We start from the raw sequence: 23,641 nt of genomic DNA, 5'->3' as shown, positions 1-23,641 counted from the left end.
ATGTTACTTTCCACATATTTATTTGAGTGCTCGCAAATGCGCTTTAATTTGACTACTTCTTCCAGAACTTCAAAACTTCTAGGGCCACCTTTTACTCCAGTACTCCAGCACCTGATAAATGTCACCTGTCTGACCTTAAACTTATCTCCTTCAGTGCTGCCATGTTCAGTGTCAAAATCTATACACAAGTCTGGAGACACCATGGTTTTTTTTCCTCCTAAATTGCATTTGGAAGTCAGGGAGGTTTCATTTGAACACCCTGTATGTTGAATAAACATCTTGTTTCTGGAGTGTCATTGGTATAGATTTTGTTGGAGAGGAGTGAAAAGCTTTCTTAAAATCCATCAAAGCCACACGAAGTGGTAATTCGTGCTCATTACTCTACTCTATATTTTCACTCACAACTTTGAAATAGTCCATTGTGCTGTCGCTACTTTGGAAGCAAGCTTGTTCATTTCTTTTATATGGTATATGATAACAACATTGGATACCATTCACAATATAGACCCTGTAATACCCACACATGTATTAATTAGAAAAATGTTAACTACTTCAGGCATTATTATCGTTATCTGCCAATGTGACAGTTTTTCATAAAATCACAACACATTTCCTATTCCATAATTCCAGAAAACTATTTCTGCTATATGAGATTTGAGTTTTCAGTGACTATATCCAATTTGATTCAAACTAAAAATCTTAAAATAACAAAACAATATTATTCTCTGTGTGGCAAAAACACATTTATAGGGGTCTGCGTTGCAAACTGCTTAAACATTCCCACACATGCATGCACACACAAGAATGCATCAAAAATGAAACAGGAAAACACTCTAGCACTGTTAAAAATTGTGAAACTTTGATCGTATAATCAGGTTTTACTATTAATACGAGGTTTGTTAAATAAGTACCTGATCTTCTACCCCCCCCCCCCCCCCTCCCTTTTCTTTTCTTCTTCTTTTTTTTTCCGAACACCGGATGGATTTGAATCTAGTGCACTTGCGTGAGCCGACTTTGAGCCTTTGTGCTCATGTGTGACTTTTTTCCCACCTGGCCATAGTGTCAGTTGCTGTCAAGCAGCAGTTGAGCGAAGTACAGCAGAGTCCCACTAATCTGAATACCAGTTATCCGAATGTTCGGTTAATCCAAACATGAAAAATGTTAGTCCAAGTATGTAAAACTGTGCGGTAAACTGCTGTACATACACACTATTTTAATTTACACAGTATAGTAAACATGTATTAGAAAAATTGGCAAGAAAACATTAGGTTTAAGCAATGCATAACAATGAAAGAAAAGCTGTCAAACATACTAAAATACAGTGGACATTTTATCCCTACTTTTTAGATGGCAGAAACTAAATTTTGTGGCGTTATGAAGACAGTCTGTTATATGACGCATAGTTGCACCATTGTCTCATATACATCAGATCAGCAGGCTGTTGCTCCAAATAACGCAGCACGAAGTCAAGGGTTTCTGCTTTGTCACTGTGTGGCACCAGCTCTCCTTTGTCGCTTTCAGGCTCATTATCACTTCCATCACAGCAGTCCAGTTTTTCCTGGTGTTGAGTCACAGCAGCAACTAAATCAGCGTCAGTAAGGTTCTCCACACATGCCCCATCCGCTGCCATCCACTCATCTACATCTCCTTCACTAGCTTCTTCACATTCAGGGATTGTCTGTATCATTTGTGGTAGATTTTCCTCTTCATTGTCAACTAGGTTGTCCTGAAAGTCAAGAGATGTCCACAGTTTTCTCCATGATTTTCTCAGAGTATTTACTGAAATATTCTGCCATGCTTTTGCGGCCCAATAAACAACACCCTTCACATTGGTCTTTTTCATTTTGTCCACTAAAGGAATGCTATCATATTGGATCAGCATTCTTAAAAATTGTTTTCTGTACATCAGTTTTACTGTTTGAAGTTTGCCCTGGGTCATCGGCTGTAGAAGTGGTGTAACATTCAGCAGCAAAAACTTCGCCACAATTTCTCCATCACATAATTCCTCAGTGCTAGGGTGAGATGGCGCATTATCAATCAAAAGTGTTGAACAGGGAGACAAATGAGTTTCCTTAGAAAACCGTTGAACAGAGGGAACAAACTGGCAGTGAACAGCTTACCATCCATCCATGCTTTTTTCCGGTTGTGATAATATATGAGCAGGGACTTCATGTTGCAGATTTTAAAATCTCTGGGCCTAGCAGATTTGCTGATCAGCATTAAAGGCAGCTTGTGATTACCAGCAATGTTGCTGCGCACTGATAAAGTCACATGATCTTTTCACATTTTAAAACCAGGAGCATGGTTGCCTGCTTTTGATGCCAGGCTTTTTGTTGGCAATGCCCTAAAATGAAGGCCAGTCTCGTCAGCGTTATAAATTTGTTGGGAAGAATACTTTCTCCCTCTCTTATCATTTTTTCAAACTCACCCAAGTATTCCTTTGCTGCATCACGGTCAGAAGAAAGCTTCTCTCCAGTAATTGTTAGCTGACAGATTCCATGACATTCGTTGAATCTGTCCAACCAACTCGTACTCGCACTAAAGGACTCAACACCATTCATTAACTTGTTCAGGTAAACAGCCTTCTCCTGAACCAGTGCTCCACTCAAAGGAGTTCCCCTTTCTCTTTCCTGCATAAACCAAAGGAAAAGAGCTCCATCCACTTTATTGTGCTGGGACTGTTTCAAAGTCTGCCGAATTTCGAGTGTTTTTCCCGTAGATGTTGCACAAGACTGTTCAAGCTTCACTCGGTTCTTCTTCCAATCACAAATGTTTGCTTTACCAACACCCAGTTCCACTGCCAGTTTAGATACATTCTCACCATTGTCTGCTTCAAAGAATTCAGTTTTTCTTTGAGAGTTAATATTGAATGTTTCCATTTACTCATGACGAAAATACATACGCCACTACACCTGAACGAATACAGTACAACTGTTGCGCGTGCCAGTGATTGATAACTAGCGTAACCAAGCGCTTTGCGAACCAGCTGGCAGTGCACTGTCCTTAGACACTACAAAGGTCATAGCAGTGCACAACAACAAGGGCTGGGAGTGAGAGTGAGTCATTGTTCCCACACCCGTTTGTCACCATGGTGTACCTACTTATCTGCTTGGTATACTTCATTATAGAAACTCGCCACCATAATTTTGGCTAATCCGAACAAATAAGCAATAAGTGCTTGTAAGTTAGGGGCACATATATCATGTTGTTGTTGTTGTTGTATTTGTTCTGGTCTTCAGTCCTGAGACTCGTTTGATGCAGCTTTCCATGCTACTCTATCCTGTGCAAGCTTCTTCATCTCCCAATACCTACTGCAGCCTACATCCTTCTGAATCTGCTTAGTGTATTCATCTCTTGGTCTCCCTTTATGATTTTTACCCTCCACTACCAAATTGGTGATCCCTTGATGCCTCAGAACATGTCCTAACAACCGATCCCTTCTTCTAATTAAGTTGTGCCACAAACTCCTCCCCAATTCTATTCAAGACTTTCTCATTAGTTATGTGATCTACCCATCTAATCTTTAGCATTCTTCTGTAGCACCACATTTCAAAAGCTTCTATTCTCTTCTTGTCCAAACTATTTATCGTCCATATTTCACTTCCATACATGGATACACTCCATACAAATACTTTCAGAAACGACTTCCTGAGACTTAAATGAATACTCGATGTTAACAAATTTGTTTCCTTTACTGCTTGCTCAATATACAGACTGAATAGCATCGGGGAGAGGCTACAACCCTGTCTCACTCCCTTCCCAACCACTGTTTCCCTTTCATGTCCCTCGACTCTTATAACTGCCATCTGCTTTCCATACAAATTGTGAATAGCCTTTCGCTCCCTGTGTTTTACCTCTGCCACCTTCAGAATTTGAAAGAGAGTATTCCAGTCAACATTGTCAAAAGCTTTCTCTAAGTGTACGAAAGCTAGAAACGTAGGTTTGCCTTTCCTTAATCTTTCTTCTAAGATAAGTCGTAAGGTCAGTATTGCCTCACGTGTTCCAACATTTCTACGGAATCAAAACTGATCTTCCCCGAGGTCTGCTTCTACCAGTTTTTCCATTTGTCTGTAAAGAATTCGCGTTAGTATTTTGCAGCTGTGACTTATTAAATTGATAGTTCGGTAATTTTCACATCTGTCAACACCTGCTTTTTTGGGATTGGAATTATTATATTCTTCTTGAAGTCCAAGGGTATTTCGCCTGTCTCATACATCTTGCTCAACAGATGGTAGAGTTTTGTCAGGACTGGCTCTCCCAAGGCTATCAGTAGTTCTAATGGAATGTTGTCTACTCCCGGGGCCTTGTTTCGCCTTAGGTCTTTCAGTGCTCTGTCAAACTCTTCACGCAGTATCGTATCTCCCATTTCATGAACAGTGAAGGAGGAGGCGTGTTTATAGCGATAAGAAGTGCAATAGTATCGAAGGAAATTGACGGAGATCCGAAATGTGAAATGATTTGGGTGAAGGTCGCGGTTAAAGCAGGCTCAGACATGGTAATTGGATGTCTCTATAGGCCCCCTGGCTCAGCAGCTGTTGTGGCTGAGCACCTGAAGGATAATTTGGAAAATATTTCGAGTAGATTTCCCCACCATGTTATAGTTCTGGGTGGAGATTTTAATTTGCTGGATATAGACTGGGAGACACAAACGTTCATAACGGGTGGCAGGGACAAAGAATCCAGTGAAATTTTTTTAAATGGTTATCTGAAAACTACCTTGAGCAGTTAAACAGAGAACCGACTCGTGGCGATAACATATTAGACCTTCTGGTGACAAACAGACCCGAACTATTTGAAAAAGTTAACGCAGAACAGGGAATCAGCGATCATAAAGCGGTTACGGCATCTATGATTTCAGCCGTAAATAGGAATATTAAAAAGGGTAGGAAGATTTTTCTGTTTAGGAAAAGTGACAAAAAAGTTTTGTCTCAAGTACAGATAGTGTTGAGGATCAGTGGACAAAGTTCAAAACCGTCGTACATTATGCGTTAGATGAGTATGTGCCAAGCAAGATCGTAAGAGATGGAAAAGAGCCACCGTGGTACAACAACCGAGTTAGAAAACTGCTGCGGAAGCAAAGGGAACTTCACAGCAAACATAAACATAGCCAAAGCCTTGCAGACAAACAAAAATTACGCGAAGCGAAATGTAGTGTGAGGAGGGCTATGCGAGAGGCGTTCAATGAATTCGAAAGTAAAGTTCTATGTACTGACTTGGCAGAAAATCCTAAGAAATTTTGGTCTTATGTCAAAGCGGTAGGTGGAGCAAAACAAAATGTCCAGACACTCTGTGACCAAAATGGTACTGAAACAGAGGATGACAGACTAAAGGCCGAAATACTAAATGTCTTTTTCCAAAGTTGTTTCACAGAGGAAGATTGCACTGTAGTTCCTTCTCTAGATTGTCGCACAAATGACGAAATGGTAGATATTGAAATAGACGACAGAGGGATAGAGAAACAATTAAAATCGCTCAAAAGAGGAAAGGCCTCTGGACCTGATGGGATACCAGTTCAATTTTACACAGAGTATGCGAAGGAACTTGCCCCCCTTCTTGCAGCGGTGTACCGTAGGTCTCTAGAAGAGCGTAGCGTTCCAAAAGATTGGAAAAGGGCACAGGTCATCCCCATTTTCAAGAAGGGACGTCAAACAGATGTGCAGAACTATAGACCTATATCTCTAACGTCGATCAGTTGTAGAATTTTGGAACACGTATTGTGTTCGAGTATAATGACTTTTCTGGAGACGAGAAATCTACTCTGTAGGAATCAGCATGGGTTTCGAAAAAGACGGTCATGTGAAACCCAGCTCGCGCTATTCGTCCACGAGACTCAGAGGGCCATAGACACGGGTTCACAGGTAGATGCCGTGTTTCTTGACTTCCGCAAGGCGTTCGATACAGTTCCCCACAGTCGTTTAATGAACAAAGTAAGAGCATATGGACTATCAGACCAATTGTGTGATTGGACTGAAGAGTTCCTAGATAACAGGACGCAGCATGTTATTCTCAATGGAGAGAAGTCTTCCGAAGTAAGAGTGATTTCAGGTGTGCCGCAGGGGAGTGTCATAGGACCGTTGCTATTCACAATATACATAAATGACCTGGTGGATGACATCGGAAGTTCACTGAGGCTTTTTGCAGATGATGCTGTGGTGTATCGAGAGGTTGTAACAATGGAAAATTGTACTGAAATGCAGGAGGATCTGCAGCGAATTGACGCATGGTGCAGGGAATGGCAATTGAATCTCAATGTAGACAAGTGTAATGTGCTGCGAATACACAGAAAGATAGATCCTTTATCATTTAGCTACAAAATAGCAGGTCAGCAACTGGAAGCAGTTAATACCATAAATTATCTGGGAGTACGCATTAGGAGTGATTTAAAATGGAATGATCATATAATGTTGATTGTCGGTAAAGCAGATGCCAGACTGAGATTCATTGGAAGAATCCTAAGGAAATGCAATCCGAAAACAAAGGAAGTAGGTTACAGTACGCTTGTTCGCCCACTGCTTGAATACTGCTCAGCAGTGTGGGATCCGTACCAGATAGGGTTGATACAAGACATAGAGAAGATCCAACGGAGAGCAGCGCGCTTCGTTACAGGATCATTTAGTAATCGCGAAAGCGTTACGGAGATGATAGATAAACTCCAGTGGAAGACTCTGCAGGAGAGACGCTCAGTAGCTCGGTACGGGCTTTTGTCAAAGTTTCGAGAACATACCTTCACCGAAGAGTCAAGCAGTATATTGCTCCCTCCTACGTATATCTCGCGAAGAGACCATGAGTATAAAATCGGAGAGATTAGAGCCCACACAGAGGCATACCGACAATCCTTCTTTCCACGAACAATATGAGACTGGAATAGAAGGGAGAACCGATAGAGGTACTGAAGGTACCCTCCGCCACACACCGTCAGGTGGCTTGCGGAGTATGGATGTAGATGTAGATGTAGATCTAAATCCTCTTCCATTTCCGTAATATTGTCCTCAGAACATCGCCCCTGTATAGACCCTCTATATACTCCTTCCAGCTTTCTGCTTTCCCTTCTTTGCTTAAAACTGGGTTTCCATCTGAGCTCTTGATATTCATACAAGTGGCTCTCTTTTCTCCACAGGTCTCTTTAATTTTCCTGTAGGCAGTATCTATCTTACCCCTAGTGAGATAAGCCTCTACATCCTTACATTTGTCCTCTAGCCATCCCTGCTTAGCCATTTTGCACTTCCTGTTGATCTCATTTTTACGTTTGTATTCCTTTTTGCCTGCTTCACTTACTGCATTTTTGTACTTTCTCCTTTCATCAATTAAATTCAGTATCTCTTTTATTACCCATGGATTTCTACTAGCCCTCGTCTTTTTACCTACTTGATCCTCTGCTGCCTTCACTACTTCATCCCTCAAAGCTACCCATTCTTCTTCTACTGTATTTCTTTCCCCCATTCCTGTCAATTGTTCCCTTATGCTCTCCCTGAAAGTCTGTACAACCTCTGGTTCTTTCAGTTTATCCACGCCCCATCTCCTTAAATTCCCACCTTTTTGCAGTTTCTTCAGTTTTAATCTACAGTTCATAACCAATAGATTGTGGTCAGAGTCCACATCTGCTCCTGGAAATGTCTTACAATTTAAAACCTGGTTCCTAAATCTCTGTCTTACCATTATATAATCTATCTGAAACCTTCTAGTATCTCCAGGCTTCTTCCATGTATACAACCTTCTTTCATGATTCTTGAACCAAGTGTTAGCTATGATTAAGTTATGCTCTGTGCAAAATTCTACCAGGCAGCTTCCTCTTCATTTCTTATCCCCAATCCATATTGACCTACTATGTTTCCTTCTCTTCCTTTTCCTACTGTCGAATTCCAGTCACCCATGACTATTAAATTTTCGTCTCCCTTCACTACCTGAATAATTTCTTTTATCTCATCATACATTTCACAAATTTCTTCATTATCTGCAGAGCTAGTTGGCATATAAACTTGTACAACTGTAGTAGGCATGAGCTTCGTGTCTATCTTGGCCACAATAATGTGTTCACTATGCTGTTTGTAGTAGCTTACCCGCACTCCTATTTTTTTATTCATTATTAAACCTACTCCTGCATTACCCCTATTTGATTTTGTATTTATAACCCTGTATTCACCTGACCAAAAGTCTTGTTCCTCCTGCCACCGAACTTCACTAACTCCCACTATATCTAACTTTAACCTATCCATTTCCCTTTTTAAATTTTCTGACCTACCTGCCCGATTAAGGGATCTGACATTCCACGCTCTGATCCGTAGAACGCCAGTTTTCTTTCTCCTGATAATGACGTCCTCTTGAGTAGTCCCCGCCCAGAGATCCGAATGGGGGACTATTTTACCTCCGGAATATTTCACCCAAGAGGACGCCATCATCATTTAATCATACCGTAAAGCTGCATGCCCTTGGGAAAAACGTATCATTATATGTTAAAAAAGCAGGCTAGTACAAAAACAGAATGTGTCTTGATGTGATGAGAAGAAATATTGTATTTCCATCATACTGTGAGATTGTAAAATCATTTATATTGTGATATCATTTGGAAACTGATGTGATGTGTGCTCCTGGAAAAATATGGCATCTCTTCTGTTGAAAAAATATGGCACCTCTTCTCAGTCACGATCATGAGTATCTTTGAGAGACAATTGCTGGAATTGCAATGTGGACAGGCATTCTTTCTGATTGGATTTGTGAATAAGTACAAGCTCATTACTTCCATGGTTTTCTCAACTATTATGTACGAAATGCATCACTAGCTATATAAAAATGAGGAAATTAATAGTAGGAAGGAGTTCTTTTCAAACCGTGAATTACTTCTTTGAAGTAACTAGGAGCTGCGCTGTTGGTATATGGGAATTAAGTTGCCTGATCTGTTATATTGCAGAAGCTAATGTCATCTCGGTAATAAATGCAAAGATGTGGATAAAAAGATATGAAGAGGATGGTGAAAAATGTCTTCATACTCGGGACAAAGTGAGAAGACCTAAAGTAATCACTAGGAATCAATATTGAGCCATTGTGAGTGTCATTGTCAAGAATCCATTCATGTCAATGTCAGCTACAGAAATGAGCAAAAGCCTAGATATAAGCAAGACAACTGTCCACAACCTCCTACATGCAGCTAGTTTTGATTATGGAGGTGCAAGAAAATGAAGCAATACATATTACTATTGAGAATCGTGCATAGCATTCTGTTTCCAGTACCACCCAGATTGCAACAACTTCGGGAGCTCATGGTATGGCCCAGTACAAACGTTTTTTTTTTTTTGTTCAGATGAGGCTGGCAGACTATCTTTTTGGAGACTTGATAACACTTTGCAACTCTCAACTCAAATTACTGCTTCTCATTCTTCCTTTGTAATAGATGCACTTGGAAATTCCTGCCATCATTGATACAGATTTTTCCTCTTTTAAAACTGTTTTGTATATGCCATGACCGTGTGTCACAGGCATAGTGATCCACTGGATTAAAAAGAAATGAATGACAAGAAAGCACTGTTGTAATAAAAATTTTTAATGTACTCAATTTTTTCAATTTTTATGCTGATTATTTCAAATTTAGAATTGGACAGTATTTTGTATTTGCAGCTTAATTTTTAGAGCTGTGTACTAGGAGCATATTTTATTTTTCCAGGTAATGAAACAAATTCCTAACTGTAATAGTCAAGAGCTCCAAAAGCTTGATGATAAAATAGCTGCTGGCAACCAGAAGGCCAAAAAAGAAGTATTCAAGAAGATCACTAAGCAGGTAAATACATTATTCTGTTACATTACTATCTTAATCTACTACAGGCTCACTGTAATAGAATGTCCACAGCTCATTGTATAGTGGTTAGCATCATTGTGTCTAGATCGCAGGGTCCTAGCTTCGATTCCCAGCCGGGTTGAGAGCTTCTTCGCGTGGGAACTGAATGTTTGCATTATTGTCCTAATCATTTCATTTCATCTTTGTCATTGTGCAAGTCACTGATGTTGCATCAATTAGAAAGACTTGCACTAGGCAGCCAAACAACCTCAGACAGGGCCTCTTTTCCAATGATGCCATACGATCATTTCATTTGTAATAGAATGTTCCACGAGAGTAAAAACTTAATAGAACTCTAAAGAGTAAAAACTTAATAGAACTCTAAAGAAAAACTGAACTTAATAATGAAGAGCTAAGAGCTCAGGCCATGTATGTTAAACATGGGTGATGAAGACACATACCTGGAAAAGTCTTCATGCTTTCTTTATAAAATTGTGCCTCATGAGACTCTGAAGAAGCTAAGCATGCTTCTTACCTCATGGTTTTGTGGCACCTGCAAATTGTCAGGAAACATGCCTGACAGACTAATAGGCTGAATTACATGTAAGTATCTGTCTGTATGTGCACAGCAAGTAGTATGAAGACATGCTGGTAGGAGATACGCATCACCATCACAAGGAAGAAATCTGTAATTCCTTTTCAGTATGTCACTCCACAAGGCAGTATAAAAGAAGTGTATGGTTGTAAGTAAATGCCTCCATAGGCTAGTGATTACTATTGCTAGATAGAGATGCAAAAGTCACATCTTTAACTCCCATTGTTCTCAACATTTTATACGTGTAGAACTCACTGCCTTGGTCATAACATTGACTGAGTTGTACAGTTTACTTAGACATCAAAGTTACAGGCCAGCAATATGCCACCGCCACAGTCACCGAATTTTGCTCCTCACTAGGTACCTCCCACCTCCTGACAGCCCCATACCATCCATAGGCAAATGGAAAACCAGGAAAATTTTAAAGACCTTCCAGTCTCAGATGGAAAAAGCATTACAGTACACCCCTTGTAACAAATTGGTGTCCTCAGAATTGAATTCTTTCATGGCATCCAGGAATGGAGGAGCCATCTTATCACCTTCACCTCAGACCACTGCGGCAAACACTGTTGACATCATAAATCTTCTGAGCAGAAATAGCCACCACCAAATCTACAATAGCCAAAAGCCAGTGTAGCACCACAGCGTCCGCAATGGTGGGAATAAACATCTGTTGCCCGTCAGCCCTGGGGACACTGGCATCTGACTGCTAGACCCAGCCTGTGTTCCAGTGGGTAGTTAGAGATTTAGGTGGAACTATTGTTTTAGGGAGACCTTCTGTCTGATTAATGCTAGACAATGCCTTGGCCGTCTACTCTGTTGTCATTGATTATAATTTGCACACATAGTGAGTGACTCCACCACAATTGACTTCATTGTATTGAGAAATGAGCCTGCAAAGTCTACATGCAAACAATCACATTTGTATGTCGACATGAGGAGAATACTTCATGTGGAACTGGTTGCTACGCTGAACACTGCTGGGTCCACTTTAGGAAAGGAATCCCTGTGTATTTCTGGCTATTAAAATGGCATCATACCACCATTATAAAAACCCCAGAGTTCCACTATGCTGAAGTAAAACGCACTTTGTAACAGAGTGTGGGACAAATCACTATACAACACATATCATTCTCTGTTGCTATTAGGTGGTTCCTTTATGTGACTGACAACAGCTGATTAAGTGAAAAATAAGCTTTGCATGTTGTATCTGTATGAGAGGACTAGCACTGAGGTCAGCCATTTTTCATCCAAGAAAGGATCTTCCGTAATCTCAGATCTTCTGTTCCTGCTTGTCATGCTTGAGGTGCTCCATAGAAGGTGAGACAACACATTGGTTTGATGATCTACATCTACATACTGCAAACTATTGTGAAGTGTATGGTAGAGGCAACTTCCCATAGTACAGATATTCGGGCTTCTGTCAATTCCATTTGCACATGGGGTGTTAGGTGTGTAAGTACAGATATTGTGATTGGTACCTTAATATGCACCCACTTCATTGTCAGTTGCTTTTTCTCTGCATCTAACAGTCTTCCCACAAATACATAAAATAGATAGATCTCTGACAACACTGAGGCACTGCCATACAGATATTTACAAAATTGCATTACATTATTGGTTGAGCACAGGTTTCTTGTTGCAAAAGATTGCATTGTGAGCATGCTGTTTTGGAGAGGCTATTCTCTCTTTCCATCTCCAGGTGCAGCGCTGGTGTGTCACAGTCCATTTCGACATACAAATAAATCTCGCAGTAGCTGCCCCACAACCATTTAACAGCAGCCTGGCCAATTGTTTTTGTGGCTGTTAACTCATGCTCACCATCCACCACTGTGCTATGTGAGGCTGACTGCTGCCTCTCCTGTTTTATTGCTTCAAAACCTGGTCGTGTAGCGTAGCTTATAGCAAAACACTTACTTCCATTACCAAGATTAGTTGTCGCTCACATCCCAGTTGCACATAGTGTAATCTTGTCCTCATAATCCCTGTAAGAGCAAAATATGGACGGTTTTAATAATTCCTAGGTTTGTCACATACACATAGTTCTGGTTCTTGAAACTTTGTAAGTAGTCCTTCATAGGATAGTGCCTGTCTTCAGACCTCTATCAGTTCAGTTTCTTCAGCATTTCCATGACATTTCCCATAGTTTAAACAAACTTGTGACCATTTGTGCTGCCTACATTGTATATTGTTCAGTATCCTCTGTTTTTCGTATTTGATACAGGTCTCTCAACATTTGTTGCGTGAATGTTTTTTAATGAGTCTCATTCATACACTGATTGCATTTTCATAGTACCCTAACAATGATCTGAAATCTGCCACCTGCTCTACTTGAGACTGAGTCTTCGTGGTAGTTACATTTCATATACTTACAAACTGTTACACGCAGGCACTTCTTTGAGTTGACAAATTCCTGTTGTGACTTCTTGACATTGTAGTCTTTTTCATTTTGTGAAGTGCACAGTTGTAAGTTGACCATGAGAGAAGAAAGAGTCTTTGAGGTTGATGTCGCAATATTTTAAAGTTTGTCCTTACGCTATGTTAATTGTAAAACTGTAGGCTATTTTGATTGGAAATTGCAGTCTTTTAAAATTAGAATGGCATTTCAGTAGAGATCAGCAGTATTCTGGGAATAAATAGTGTGTCCTTTGTACTTTCCATTCATAAGTTCGCTTTGATGATGTTATTTGGTAGCTGTTTGATGATCATCCTTGTTCCATTACATACTTTTGGCAAATTCAGATTTCTGAGTAGTATGATTGGAGATCCAATTTTAAGTCAGAGGCAATGTAATGGCATTCCTGGTACTTGCAAAGTGTTTAGAAATTCTGTAGGGAAGTTCACACTGCCTTCAATGTTTACCATCATGTCGATAGATTTGTATATTCTCTCTTCACTGGGAATTTTATTTCAAATATTATTTTTGGTTACCAAATTGCTCTTTCAAATAGCCAGTCCAGATTGGTATAGTTGTGAACAATGCTTGGATAAATTTGGTCGATGAGTTCATTTTCGGCAGTGGTTATGTTGCAGAAATCACTGTTGATTTTCATGAGGTGGATCGTCTGGTCAATAGGATATGTGCCTTCACCTATTTGTAAAAATTGTTGAGCAAAATGTGCATTTGTTTCATCTCTCGTTAGTTCAAATCTCATTTTTTTTTCTTAGTTGCAATATTGTATGTGTGGCCAGAGATGTGTGTGTGTTTTATTATTATTATCATTATTATTATTATTATTATTATTAAAAAAAGCGAGCATTGATCTCGTCTGCTGGTATCGACTTGGGGACGACTGGAAGTGTTTATCGAAAGTCTTTTGAGAGTATGAGTAGAGCTCCCCCCCATCACTTCAGAGTTTCCTCGCAAGTCTTGCAGTCTTCACTTAAAACTTCCAGGCTAATAGGCCGTGGTTGATATGTAAAACTCTCCCCTGACGTTTCGTCTGTCTGCGGGAGACACCCTCCGAGGTAAAACAGCGAACTCCCAAAGGGAACTCGAGGAAGTGCTGATTATTTAGGCAGTGCGGAGGGTGCCACTGTCCATCATGTGGCTTTGGCTATGAGACTGCCTCTGGTAATATCAACATTCTCAACTGAAAGTAATTGATCGTCACACTTCCGGTGCAACGCTGACATCAAAATTTTATCCAGTTTAACACCTTCCTCTTTCCTGTTAAAATTATTATGGTGTTTATCAATCTCGATAGCCTCTCTGTAAATGCGCACATAATAATGCGAGGTTTTACATATGGTGCCATCTCGCTGAATTTTATTTCATGATCACCTTCCTTGTAAACATGTTCTGCCACAGCTGATTTATCTGTGTGACCCAGGCGGCAATTCCTCTTATGTTCAACACTTCTCTTTGTGGTACCGATATAAACATGTCCACAAGTACAAGAAATTTTATATACCCCCGGTGTAGCCAAAGGATGTCGTGCATCTTTTGCTGATCTTAAATATTACGTACGTGTAAGCCATCTGACAAAGGCACAAAGGAAGGCACTGAGGGATATCACTACAGGTAAAAACATTATTGTTCTTTCTGCAGATAGGGATAATGCCACTGTCATATTGAAGAGTGAGGACTACCATGGAAAGATCAATGATATTTTGGTTGCCTCCAATTACAAAAAACTTCAGAATGATCAGACTATGAAGATTTTAAAAATGACCAATCGACTAATGAAAGCATCTTCAGTCTCCTCCGACGATAAGAAGCTGCTTTGTAAAACAGAAGCGTACCCACCTGGACTCTATGGATTACCCAAAGTGCATAAACCTTGAGGTTCCTTTGAGAACAACTGTCAGTGCCTTAGGCAGTCCCACCCATGAGTTAACTAGACACCTTGCCTCATTGCTGCAACCTTTTATTTGTAGGACTGACAGTCATATTAAAAGTTCAGCTCATTTCATTGATAAGTTAAAGGGAATGAGCATAGGCCCAGATGATATCCTCATTAGTTTTGTGTCATTATTTACCATGATTCTGGTAAATGAAGCTATCTCATGCATAGCGGATATTTTTCCTACCGATATTGTGTCATTATTCCGACACTGCCTCACCACAACCTACTCTCAGTATAATATTGACTTTTATGAACAGATTGATGGGTGGCTATGGGCAGTCCTCTTAGTCATGCTGTGGCTAACTCGTTTATGGAGACTTGTGAACAACAGGCGTTGCAGACTGCCAGTAAGAAACCAGCCAAATGGTATCACTGTGTCAGTGACACTTTCATAGTGTGGACACACAGAACAGAGGATCTGGATGCCTTCCTGACACTCCAAACAGCATTAATCCGAAAATTCAATTTACTATGGAGACAGAGAGTAATGGACAACTGAATTTTCTGGATGTGTCTGTGATTAAACAATGGGATGGAACATTGGGCCACAAGGTGTATAGGAATGCCACACTTACTGATGGTTATCTGCATAAAGATTCAAACCACCACCGTAGACAAAAAAGAGGTGTAATAAAAACCTTGGTAGACAGAGCGTACAAAATTTGTGAACCTGTTTATTTAAAAGATGAGATTGAACATCTATGGTCGACTTTCATAAAGAATGGCTATTCTAGCAAGGAGATAGATCAAGCACTTCGCTCTAGGCAGAGAATCAGGAACGACGACTAACAACAGCCTCACAATGGCAAGGGTCTTCTTCCGTTCATTAATAAGGTCACAGATTGCATTGGGAAAATGTTAAGCAAGTATGGGGTGGAAACTACTTTCAGACCCACCATAAAAATAAAAGAATATTTAAGATCGGCAAAAGATGCACAACATCCTTTGGCTACACTGGGGGTATATAAAGTTCCTTGTAGTTGTGGACAGGTTTATATCGGTATCACAAAAAGAAGTCTTGTTGATCATAAGAGGAATTGCTGCCTGTGTCACATGGATAAATCGGCCGTAGCAGAACATGTTTACAAGGAAGGTGATCATGAAATAAAATTCAGTGAGATGAGCATCATATCTAAAACCTCACATTATTACGCGCAAATGTGTACGGAGGCTACCGAGACTGATAAACAGAGTAATAATTTAAGCAGGAAAGAGGGTGTAAAACTGGATAAAATTTGGATGTCAGCATTGCACCAGTAGCGTGACGATCGATTACTTTCAATCGAGAATGTTGGTATTACCAGAGACAGTCTCATAGCGAATGCCAGCTGATGGACAGTGGTGCACTCTGCACTGCCTATATAATCAGCACTTCCTCGAGTCATCTTTGCAATTTGCTGTTTTACCTCAGAGGATATCTCCCGCAGTCGGACACGAAACGTCAGGGGAGAGTTTTATGCATTGACCACAGCCTATTAGCCAGGAAGTTTTAAGTGAAGACAATATGGGCCATGAAATTTTACATTGTATGATGAAGTCTTGTAATGTTCTGTCCATGGCTTCGAGTGACTATTTTCTATTTGCCATTATGCATTTGTCCCAGAAGATAATTTTAGCTTGCTTTAGAAGTTCACCCCACCCAGATGCTCTTGAGATTTTACATACTGGGAACTGTCCTTTGGTTATATTCAATTATGGTTGTAGGGCAGAATGAGCAGTTCATCGTCCTTCCCTAAGTGTGGCTGTAATGCTGGGTGATAACAATGCAAGCGTGATGTGTTATTTAGCAAGTATTTTTGCCAGCAAAAGATTTATTAGAAACATTTTTCTGGTACCGCCTGGAATAAATAAATAATTCCGCCAGTGTTGAGGTCAATAAGGTCGATGAAAATGTTGTAAATTTCCTTTTCATTGTCATTGATGAGTGGTTTGTTGTGAGCAATGTATTGAAGTAGATCAATGATGATGTAGCATTTTTCCTTTGTAATTTTGATTTTAGTACACTGATAGCATATTTTGTTGTTACTTGCATCTTTGTTGTTACTTGCATCCCAAGTTGTACTAAGGTGTGGTTGTTTATTGCTAAACGTTTATCTTCTAGGCGAATGAGTATTTCATTGAAGATGTTCATTGAATTTGACGGTCATTTCAGGATGAGCTTGTCAGATTTGGTACAGTATGTCATCACTCACACTCTCTTCAAAGAAGTCCCATAGCTGTTTTTGGATTTGATGGGTTACCTACTGTTAGAGTTATGGCAAATCAGTCCTCATTTGTTCAGCCGAGGGTTTGAGTGAGGCTTCTTGTAGTGTTGATTCCCACTGGTTACATTTTCCAGTAGTCCTTAGTGTTGGTATGCTTTTCAATACTTCTGGCATAGGTAACCATCAACAATCTTGAGATCTGTGGAACTTGCTCCTTAGTTGGTGTAACAACATCTGGAGATAGAAACATTCAGCATTATTCAGATATACTGTGTAAACTTTACCTAATGCACCAGTTTTCATGATTCTTGGATGATCTTGTATTGGAATTCCTTGTTTTCATCATTGAAAGGTTTTTCTTTCTGTGTTCCATGTATAATAGGTAGGGACATTGACATGTAGTTATCATGGTGTCTACAACCCGGGATAACCGGGAGATCCGGGAAAAACCCGGGATTTTTTTCATCCGGGAGAAAACCGGGAAAAACCCGGGATATTATTAGAATTCTGGGAATTTTTCATTGTTTTAGTTTTCAGTTAAATTTTTGTAATTTTGACTAGTAAGAACCGACACACTAACAAGGGATATTACTGTATCCCGCTACTGCAGAATAATACTTCAACAATAAAACATAAACGAGAGAAAGAAACGAAAATAAATTGCAAAGGAAATGCGCCATATACAACGACGACACAAGTGATCATGCAGGCGTCTGCCGATTGAAAATGTGTCAAAGGCTTTAGGAAGACTATGTAGTGCTTCATAACAACAAATTGCCTCCAATGAGCGTGAAGTCGCAACTGTTTACATTCGATTTGTTTTAACAGTTAACGCGTGGGCTCATGCGCATGCGCAGTAGAGTCACGTTTGAGTAGTAGATTCTCCCGCTTCTGTCAACAGGAATGTGGCTGTTGGCTGTGCAAGCAGTCGCAGCAAGCAGCTAGATACTTCCGGGAAAAGGGGGCGCCTAATTCATATTCTTGAGGGGAAAAAAACTTGTTTCACAAAGCACCTAGCATCCAGTGCACATTTGCCTATCAATTAGTCATATGATTTTGAAACGCTTCTCTGTTGGTATTTGAACACATTTTAAGTTGATTTCTGAATGAATAATAAGCTGACTTTTGAATGCATGCATAGTGTACGTGATGTCTCTGTGAGGAGAATCCTCGTCGGATCTAAAAATAAACTTACCACAGACAAAAGGGGACGAGGCTATACGAGCTGAGTGGAGTAAAGCCGAATGGATGAATGGCAATCACTGTCTGATTATGTGGCTGATTGGGTGTGGGAATGATCAGCGTTGTTATAATTACTAGCAAAATCCATAGATTCATACTATCAGAATAGAAGTAAACGACTGACAGGAATAACAGGTGAGAAAGATTATGTATTATCTTCTCGGTGTGTCCAAGAAAATGAAGTTTTGACAGAAAATGTTTGGCCAGATCGCTACACAAGTAAGGACCAGTAGTACAGTCCCTGGCTACCAGCAGCTTAAGTTCTATTATGGAAGTAACGCGGAAAACGTGTTGTACGAACACGTAACAACGAATAACCGGAGAATAATTGCGGGAGAACTAAACCAGTGATTCTGGTAGGGTTAGTGAAGTTAATCGGCGAACAAATTTTGACAGTGGCAGCAATAGCTACAGAATTGGTGATGACAGGATTGTTTGTTAGAACGAGGATGGAGAAGAAACGAGGACATCACACAAATTATGGAAGAATAGGAAGATTCCAAATTTATATAAAAATTTCGTAATACTAGAGAAGCTGGTGCATATGAATGACACGTGAAACTATTTCCTAACATAAAGCTTTTTGCTTGTAGTAGGCCTAATAGGCATTTGATATTGAAACTTATTGGATTATATTCTGTCGTGTTATAAAAATGACCATTTGTGCCAGAACAGTCTCGTTTATTTGGTGTGTTATAAAATTGCTGCCGTATTAGAAAGGCCTATTTTGTTTTATCTAGCAGACAGTGACAAAATAGACGTAATCGGATAGAGAAACCACACTAGTCTTTGGTATTATTTGTATTAACAGCTTATTCAGTATTAGATAACTACATTTCGATTTTCCATGTAGCAAAACGTTTGACAAACTTTGATGAGGTAAAAGATTCTTTCACAGAAAGGAGAACACGCCATGTAAAGCTGTAGCAAGATTAGAGAGAAAAAAATGCTAGGAGCTAAGGTTTGAAGAAATGTGTAATTTCTTGCTTATCTCTTGTCGGTACTGGTTTTATATATCCAAGCAGCAAGTTATTATCTAATGGGCAATGAAGAATTCAGATTTTCCGAAGAGTTCTTGTTCTCTCGATTACAAATAATCCCATCCGCTATTAATTGCGAGATTGTTTTTTAAGAGGCTGCCAAACCGGCCGACTGGGAGCAGGAGAGGCACCACAGGACATTTCAATTTCCACTCTCCTGAATATACTTTGGACATGCAGTAGAAAAATGCTTTATGAAGAGGCATGGAACTGCACTTGGGCATACTTAAGACCAAATTATATGTCTTACATTTCCTGGAATACATACGTTTTATGTTTCAGACTTTTCAGAAAGATGTGCACTACAAGATGAACATATTTTGAAAATTCGATTTTTTTTATATTGACCCGGTTCGCAAATGTCGTAGATCCGGGGCTGATGCGCAGAGCAATCTGAGCTATAGTGGGTAGTCTCCACGTGAGCCGTGTTTACGTTCAGTGATTTTGCTGTTTCCCCTTCGTTTACTCTCACGTCAAATGAAAACAAAACGGATATCCGTGGCCGGGAGCTATCAAGTGAATTAAAACACATTCACATAATTATTAAAGGCTGAAATATGTCATTAGTCTCAGATTTTATTTTATTTCCACCTTTCTGACAGTCAAGCATTAATCGCCTTGCGGAACAATGAAGTTATTTTTGTCTGTTTGCTAAAGAAATTTGACTTTTGCTAATCTTTTCCGCAGAGGCAGTCAATGTATCTGAAACGAAATGTTTAATTCCACAGTACTGGGTAGTTTCAACTGTTCGCTGCATTTCAAGTGCACGTTTTCATTTTCTAGCACGTGTGGCATTATGCCATAATAAAGAACCAAACATGATATAATACAGTACTGGTGCTCCAAGAAAATTTACATCCTGAAAACCACACTTAAAAGCTTAATATCCGGTCGGGGTGTACGGTACTTCATTGGAAATCTGGACATACGAGTGTGCCTTTAAGTATGCACTTTAAATGTACACATTTTAATATGGTTCACGAAATTCCGATGCTCTAGCAGTATCATCTTTCATTGATGATCTTTTACACGTACGTACATACGGGCTTCCTACGTCATGATATCTACCCAAGCGCGGTGTCGCCTGTTACCTGAGCTCTCTGGCAACTGCTGAAACGAACCTATTTGTAACAGGTCGCGGGAAAATGTTACGATTGGTGGTTTGAAAAGCGTTACTTTCAAAGTAAATATCCTTTTACGTAAGTTGAACTACGTACAAGAATGGACCATGAATTTATTAAATCACAAAGCGTTTGACTCTCAGTTAAAAATCAGGTGTCAGATGACGAGCCATTTAGAAGTATTTCGAACCCTTAAACCCTGAAGATCAGATATTTATGTCATTATTAAAAATTTTACAGGTGCATTTGTATGATATCTCTTAAAGTGTAACGCGCGCAAAAAAGATCAACAGTATATGCGAAAGCTTAGCTTCTCTTGCAGCTTGAGACCAATATTTTATGTGAAAGCTTTGCTTTTCTTGTAACAACACTATGTATATTAATTTAAACTATTAACTTTCCCTGTTTGGCGCGCTACTTAACATTGATGTTGCTATTGGCTGACTACATCATGTGTCCTATGCTCTGAATATCCTCTGTCATCGGCTGGCGAGATCACGTGACATGAGTTACGAACGGCTTACAAAAGCGCATCGAAATCTCGGTGTCAATGGTTCGGAAAGTAACATGCGGTGTTTGGTGGATTTTGTAATGTATGTTTTCGTAATACGAAAATACGCAGCGTACATGTTGCTGCACATCAAAGATATTTCCAAAACGTGTCTTTTTCTCTGAGTTTCGTTTTCTAAAGTGCCAGGAAATTGTACGCCCGTGTACAAAACCATACCCATTCAAAGGAGTGATAGGGGAAAATATACTGTCATCCGGGAGAAAGTGTGTTTTTAACCGGGAATTTTTTTTCCTTGTCCACGTAGACACCCTGGTTATGTTTTCACAAATGGAGCCCTTTGGCACAGGTGGTAAAAAGCTATTGATGTTGTGTTGTCAGGTGGTTTGCTTGCAGTTTTTCTGGTGATGCTTTTGTGAAGTAAATTCTCTGTCCATGCTCCATATGTACTGCTAGATGTTGCACAGTTGGCTCACGTTCATGTTTGGGAAAACCAAAAATCTGCCACAATGCTTCCTTACTGTTGTTGTGTCTCCCCATTTGTTACATGAGGATCTCGTCGTTACTATTTTGTTGTTCATTGTCTTTGGCTATTAGAAAAACTGCCATGTCACTGCCTTTGTTCACACAATTACAGGCATATTTAATGGATGTCACTGAATTGCAGTATTCTACATTTATGTGTACTTGGAACATTTTGGAAAGCAGTGTGTTACATGGTACTACACATTGATTATCTATTCCCAGTTTGTCGCTGCCCCATATTTGTATTTTTGCTGTGAAGCCACCGTTTCTGGGTGATCATCTTCTGTATTTGGGATAGGCATCAACTCTGGTTTGTGTGTCATCCAAGTATGGTTTTAGGTTGTTTTTTTTTCTTCTTTTTTTTCTTTTTTTACATCACTCGTGCATTGTGAAATGGGGTTTAAAGGCACTTATGGACCATGAATCATGTTTTTCATTATGTCGTACAGTTCCATGTCTTCTTGTGGATTGGGAAATTCAGCTTGGGTGATTTTGTCAATATCCATGGGATGAATTCTTTATGATATTGTGTAGGTGAGGCAGTCCTCGTTTGTGACATTCGATTGTGCAGCACTTAGCGGTTCCAAAGGTATGGTGTTTTGTAATGACTTCAATAAATCCCACTAGTTTTTGCTGCAAAACTTGGGGTATTATGTTGTGTCAATGCATGGGGGCTCGTCCGTATCGTAGTTGTACTTTGATATCTGGCCACAGCGAGTTGCATATGGATGTTACGAAGAGGTCAGGTCATCCATATTTTCTTATGTAGATTGTGGCATCTTGAGTGTATTTGTTTGTGTGTCTCAAGCTTCCTGTGTATGATGAGTGTAAGATTATGATTGTTCCATTGTTTTCAATGTTTCCATCATTTATGATTGAGTCTCGAAGGTGGATGTATTCTTCCGTGCACAGTTTCTTCCGATTCAGTCTTACGTAAAGCATCTGTTCCACTTCTATTTTTGCATACATATACACCAGGAATTGTTGGAATAAACGGTAAGTGTTGAGAATGTGATTGTGAATTTCTTTGTCTCTGATCATTAAGTGATCAGAATAGAACTCCTTGGAAGTGACTTTCTTTGTTTGTTTCTATGTCTGTTTCAGGTTAGATTTTTTTCACATTAAAATGATGTCCATCCTCTCCATGCAGAAATATGAATGCATACTGGAGGGCATCATATGAACGATGTATCTCTGCAATGCATTGTAGTCCGTCTCTTCTTCATTTTAAAATTATGCCAGAGCTTGTGTTTTCATTATCCACAGTTACGATGGTGACCTTGTTTATCTGAGGTGCATTAAGATGACATTTGTGTTCTCCAAGTGGTGTTTTGTTGGCTTGAATTATAATTTTATAGCCATCATAAATCATCTGGTCTAATGCTGTTTTGAATATGATCCACTGATATTTGTGCATCGTTTATCTATTTCTGTTTCTTAATTTCTGATGAAATATGCTTCCAGAAATTTGTGGTCTTCGTAGGGTAGTGGTAGTTATGATCCCTTGTTGTGATAGATTTATCCTGAGATGGAAAAAAACATAATCGATTTCATCTCTGTTAGTGTTGATCAAATGACAATGAAAGAAGTCATTTTGAAGCAGGCTTTATACATTTTTATATTTTGAAGAAAATTTTTTTATTCTGGAGTTTCCCGGTCGTAATGCAAAAATTCCTCTGGAGGTGCTTCGAGTGATGGTAATCAAATGTTTCCATTCATGCAGCAGAATCCTTGTGTTTCTCTATTGAATTTTTTCACATTGCAAAATGGTAAGATATTATCCATTTTTTGATTACGGTGTGTTTGTGTTTGTTATATTCTTTCGTTGGGTCATAGTGGAATGTTCTGTTTGTTGGGTTGTGCTGTTTACTTTTCCTCACCTGTGCTTCTTGTAGGGTGTTATTTCCATGGCTTGCTTGAGTTCACAGTCTTTTTATAAGATTGTGTTGCAATTCTTGATTCTTTAATCTGTTCATTTTGTTGTTCTTCAGTTTCTCTCATTCTAATGGTGCTCATTCTCTTTTGGTGGAAATTTAAAAGTGCCTCATGCTCTTCGTCTGTTTCGTTTTTTTGCTGTTCTTTTTGGTTTTGCCATTTTTGCTTCAGAACTGGCAAGATTGCTGCCTCTTTTATGCTTGGGCATTGTCTAAGATATAAATCAAATCAACCTTTTATCAGCAAATACACGAAGTAAACTTTACAAACTTTTCACACTTTATTTTCAGTTAATTTTCAGTCACTGTATTATTTTAACTACTCACACTTCTCTGTTTGTGTTTATTCACTCACTG

At 39.5% G+C, this 23,641-nt stretch overlaps 1 protein-coding gene across 1 annotated transcript in view; it reads left to right on the top strand.

Moving 5' to 3' along the window:
* LOC126176830 (exportin-5) overlaps positions 1–23,641 on the top strand; it is a 189,116-nt gene that overhangs the window by 162,658 nt on the left and 2,817 nt on the right. The window contains exon 17 of the mRNA XM_049924013.1: positions 9,656–9,769. Within this exon, the coding sequence (XP_049779970.1) occupies positions 9,656–9,769 (114 nt within the window). The remainder of the gene's footprint in view (positions 1–9,655; positions 9,770–23,641) is intronic.

The sequence above is a fragment of the Schistocerca cancellata genome, chromosome 3 (genome assembly GCF_023864275.1).
Source record: "Schistocerca cancellata isolate TAMUIC-IGC-003103 chromosome 3, iqSchCanc2.1, whole genome shotgun sequence".
In the NCBI taxonomy this organism is placed as follows: Eukaryota; Metazoa; Arthropoda; class Insecta; order Orthoptera; family Acrididae; genus Schistocerca; species Schistocerca cancellata.
The sequence above is the reverse complement of the archived record's forward strand: the minus strand, read 5'-3'. Positions and strand labels throughout refer to the sequence as shown.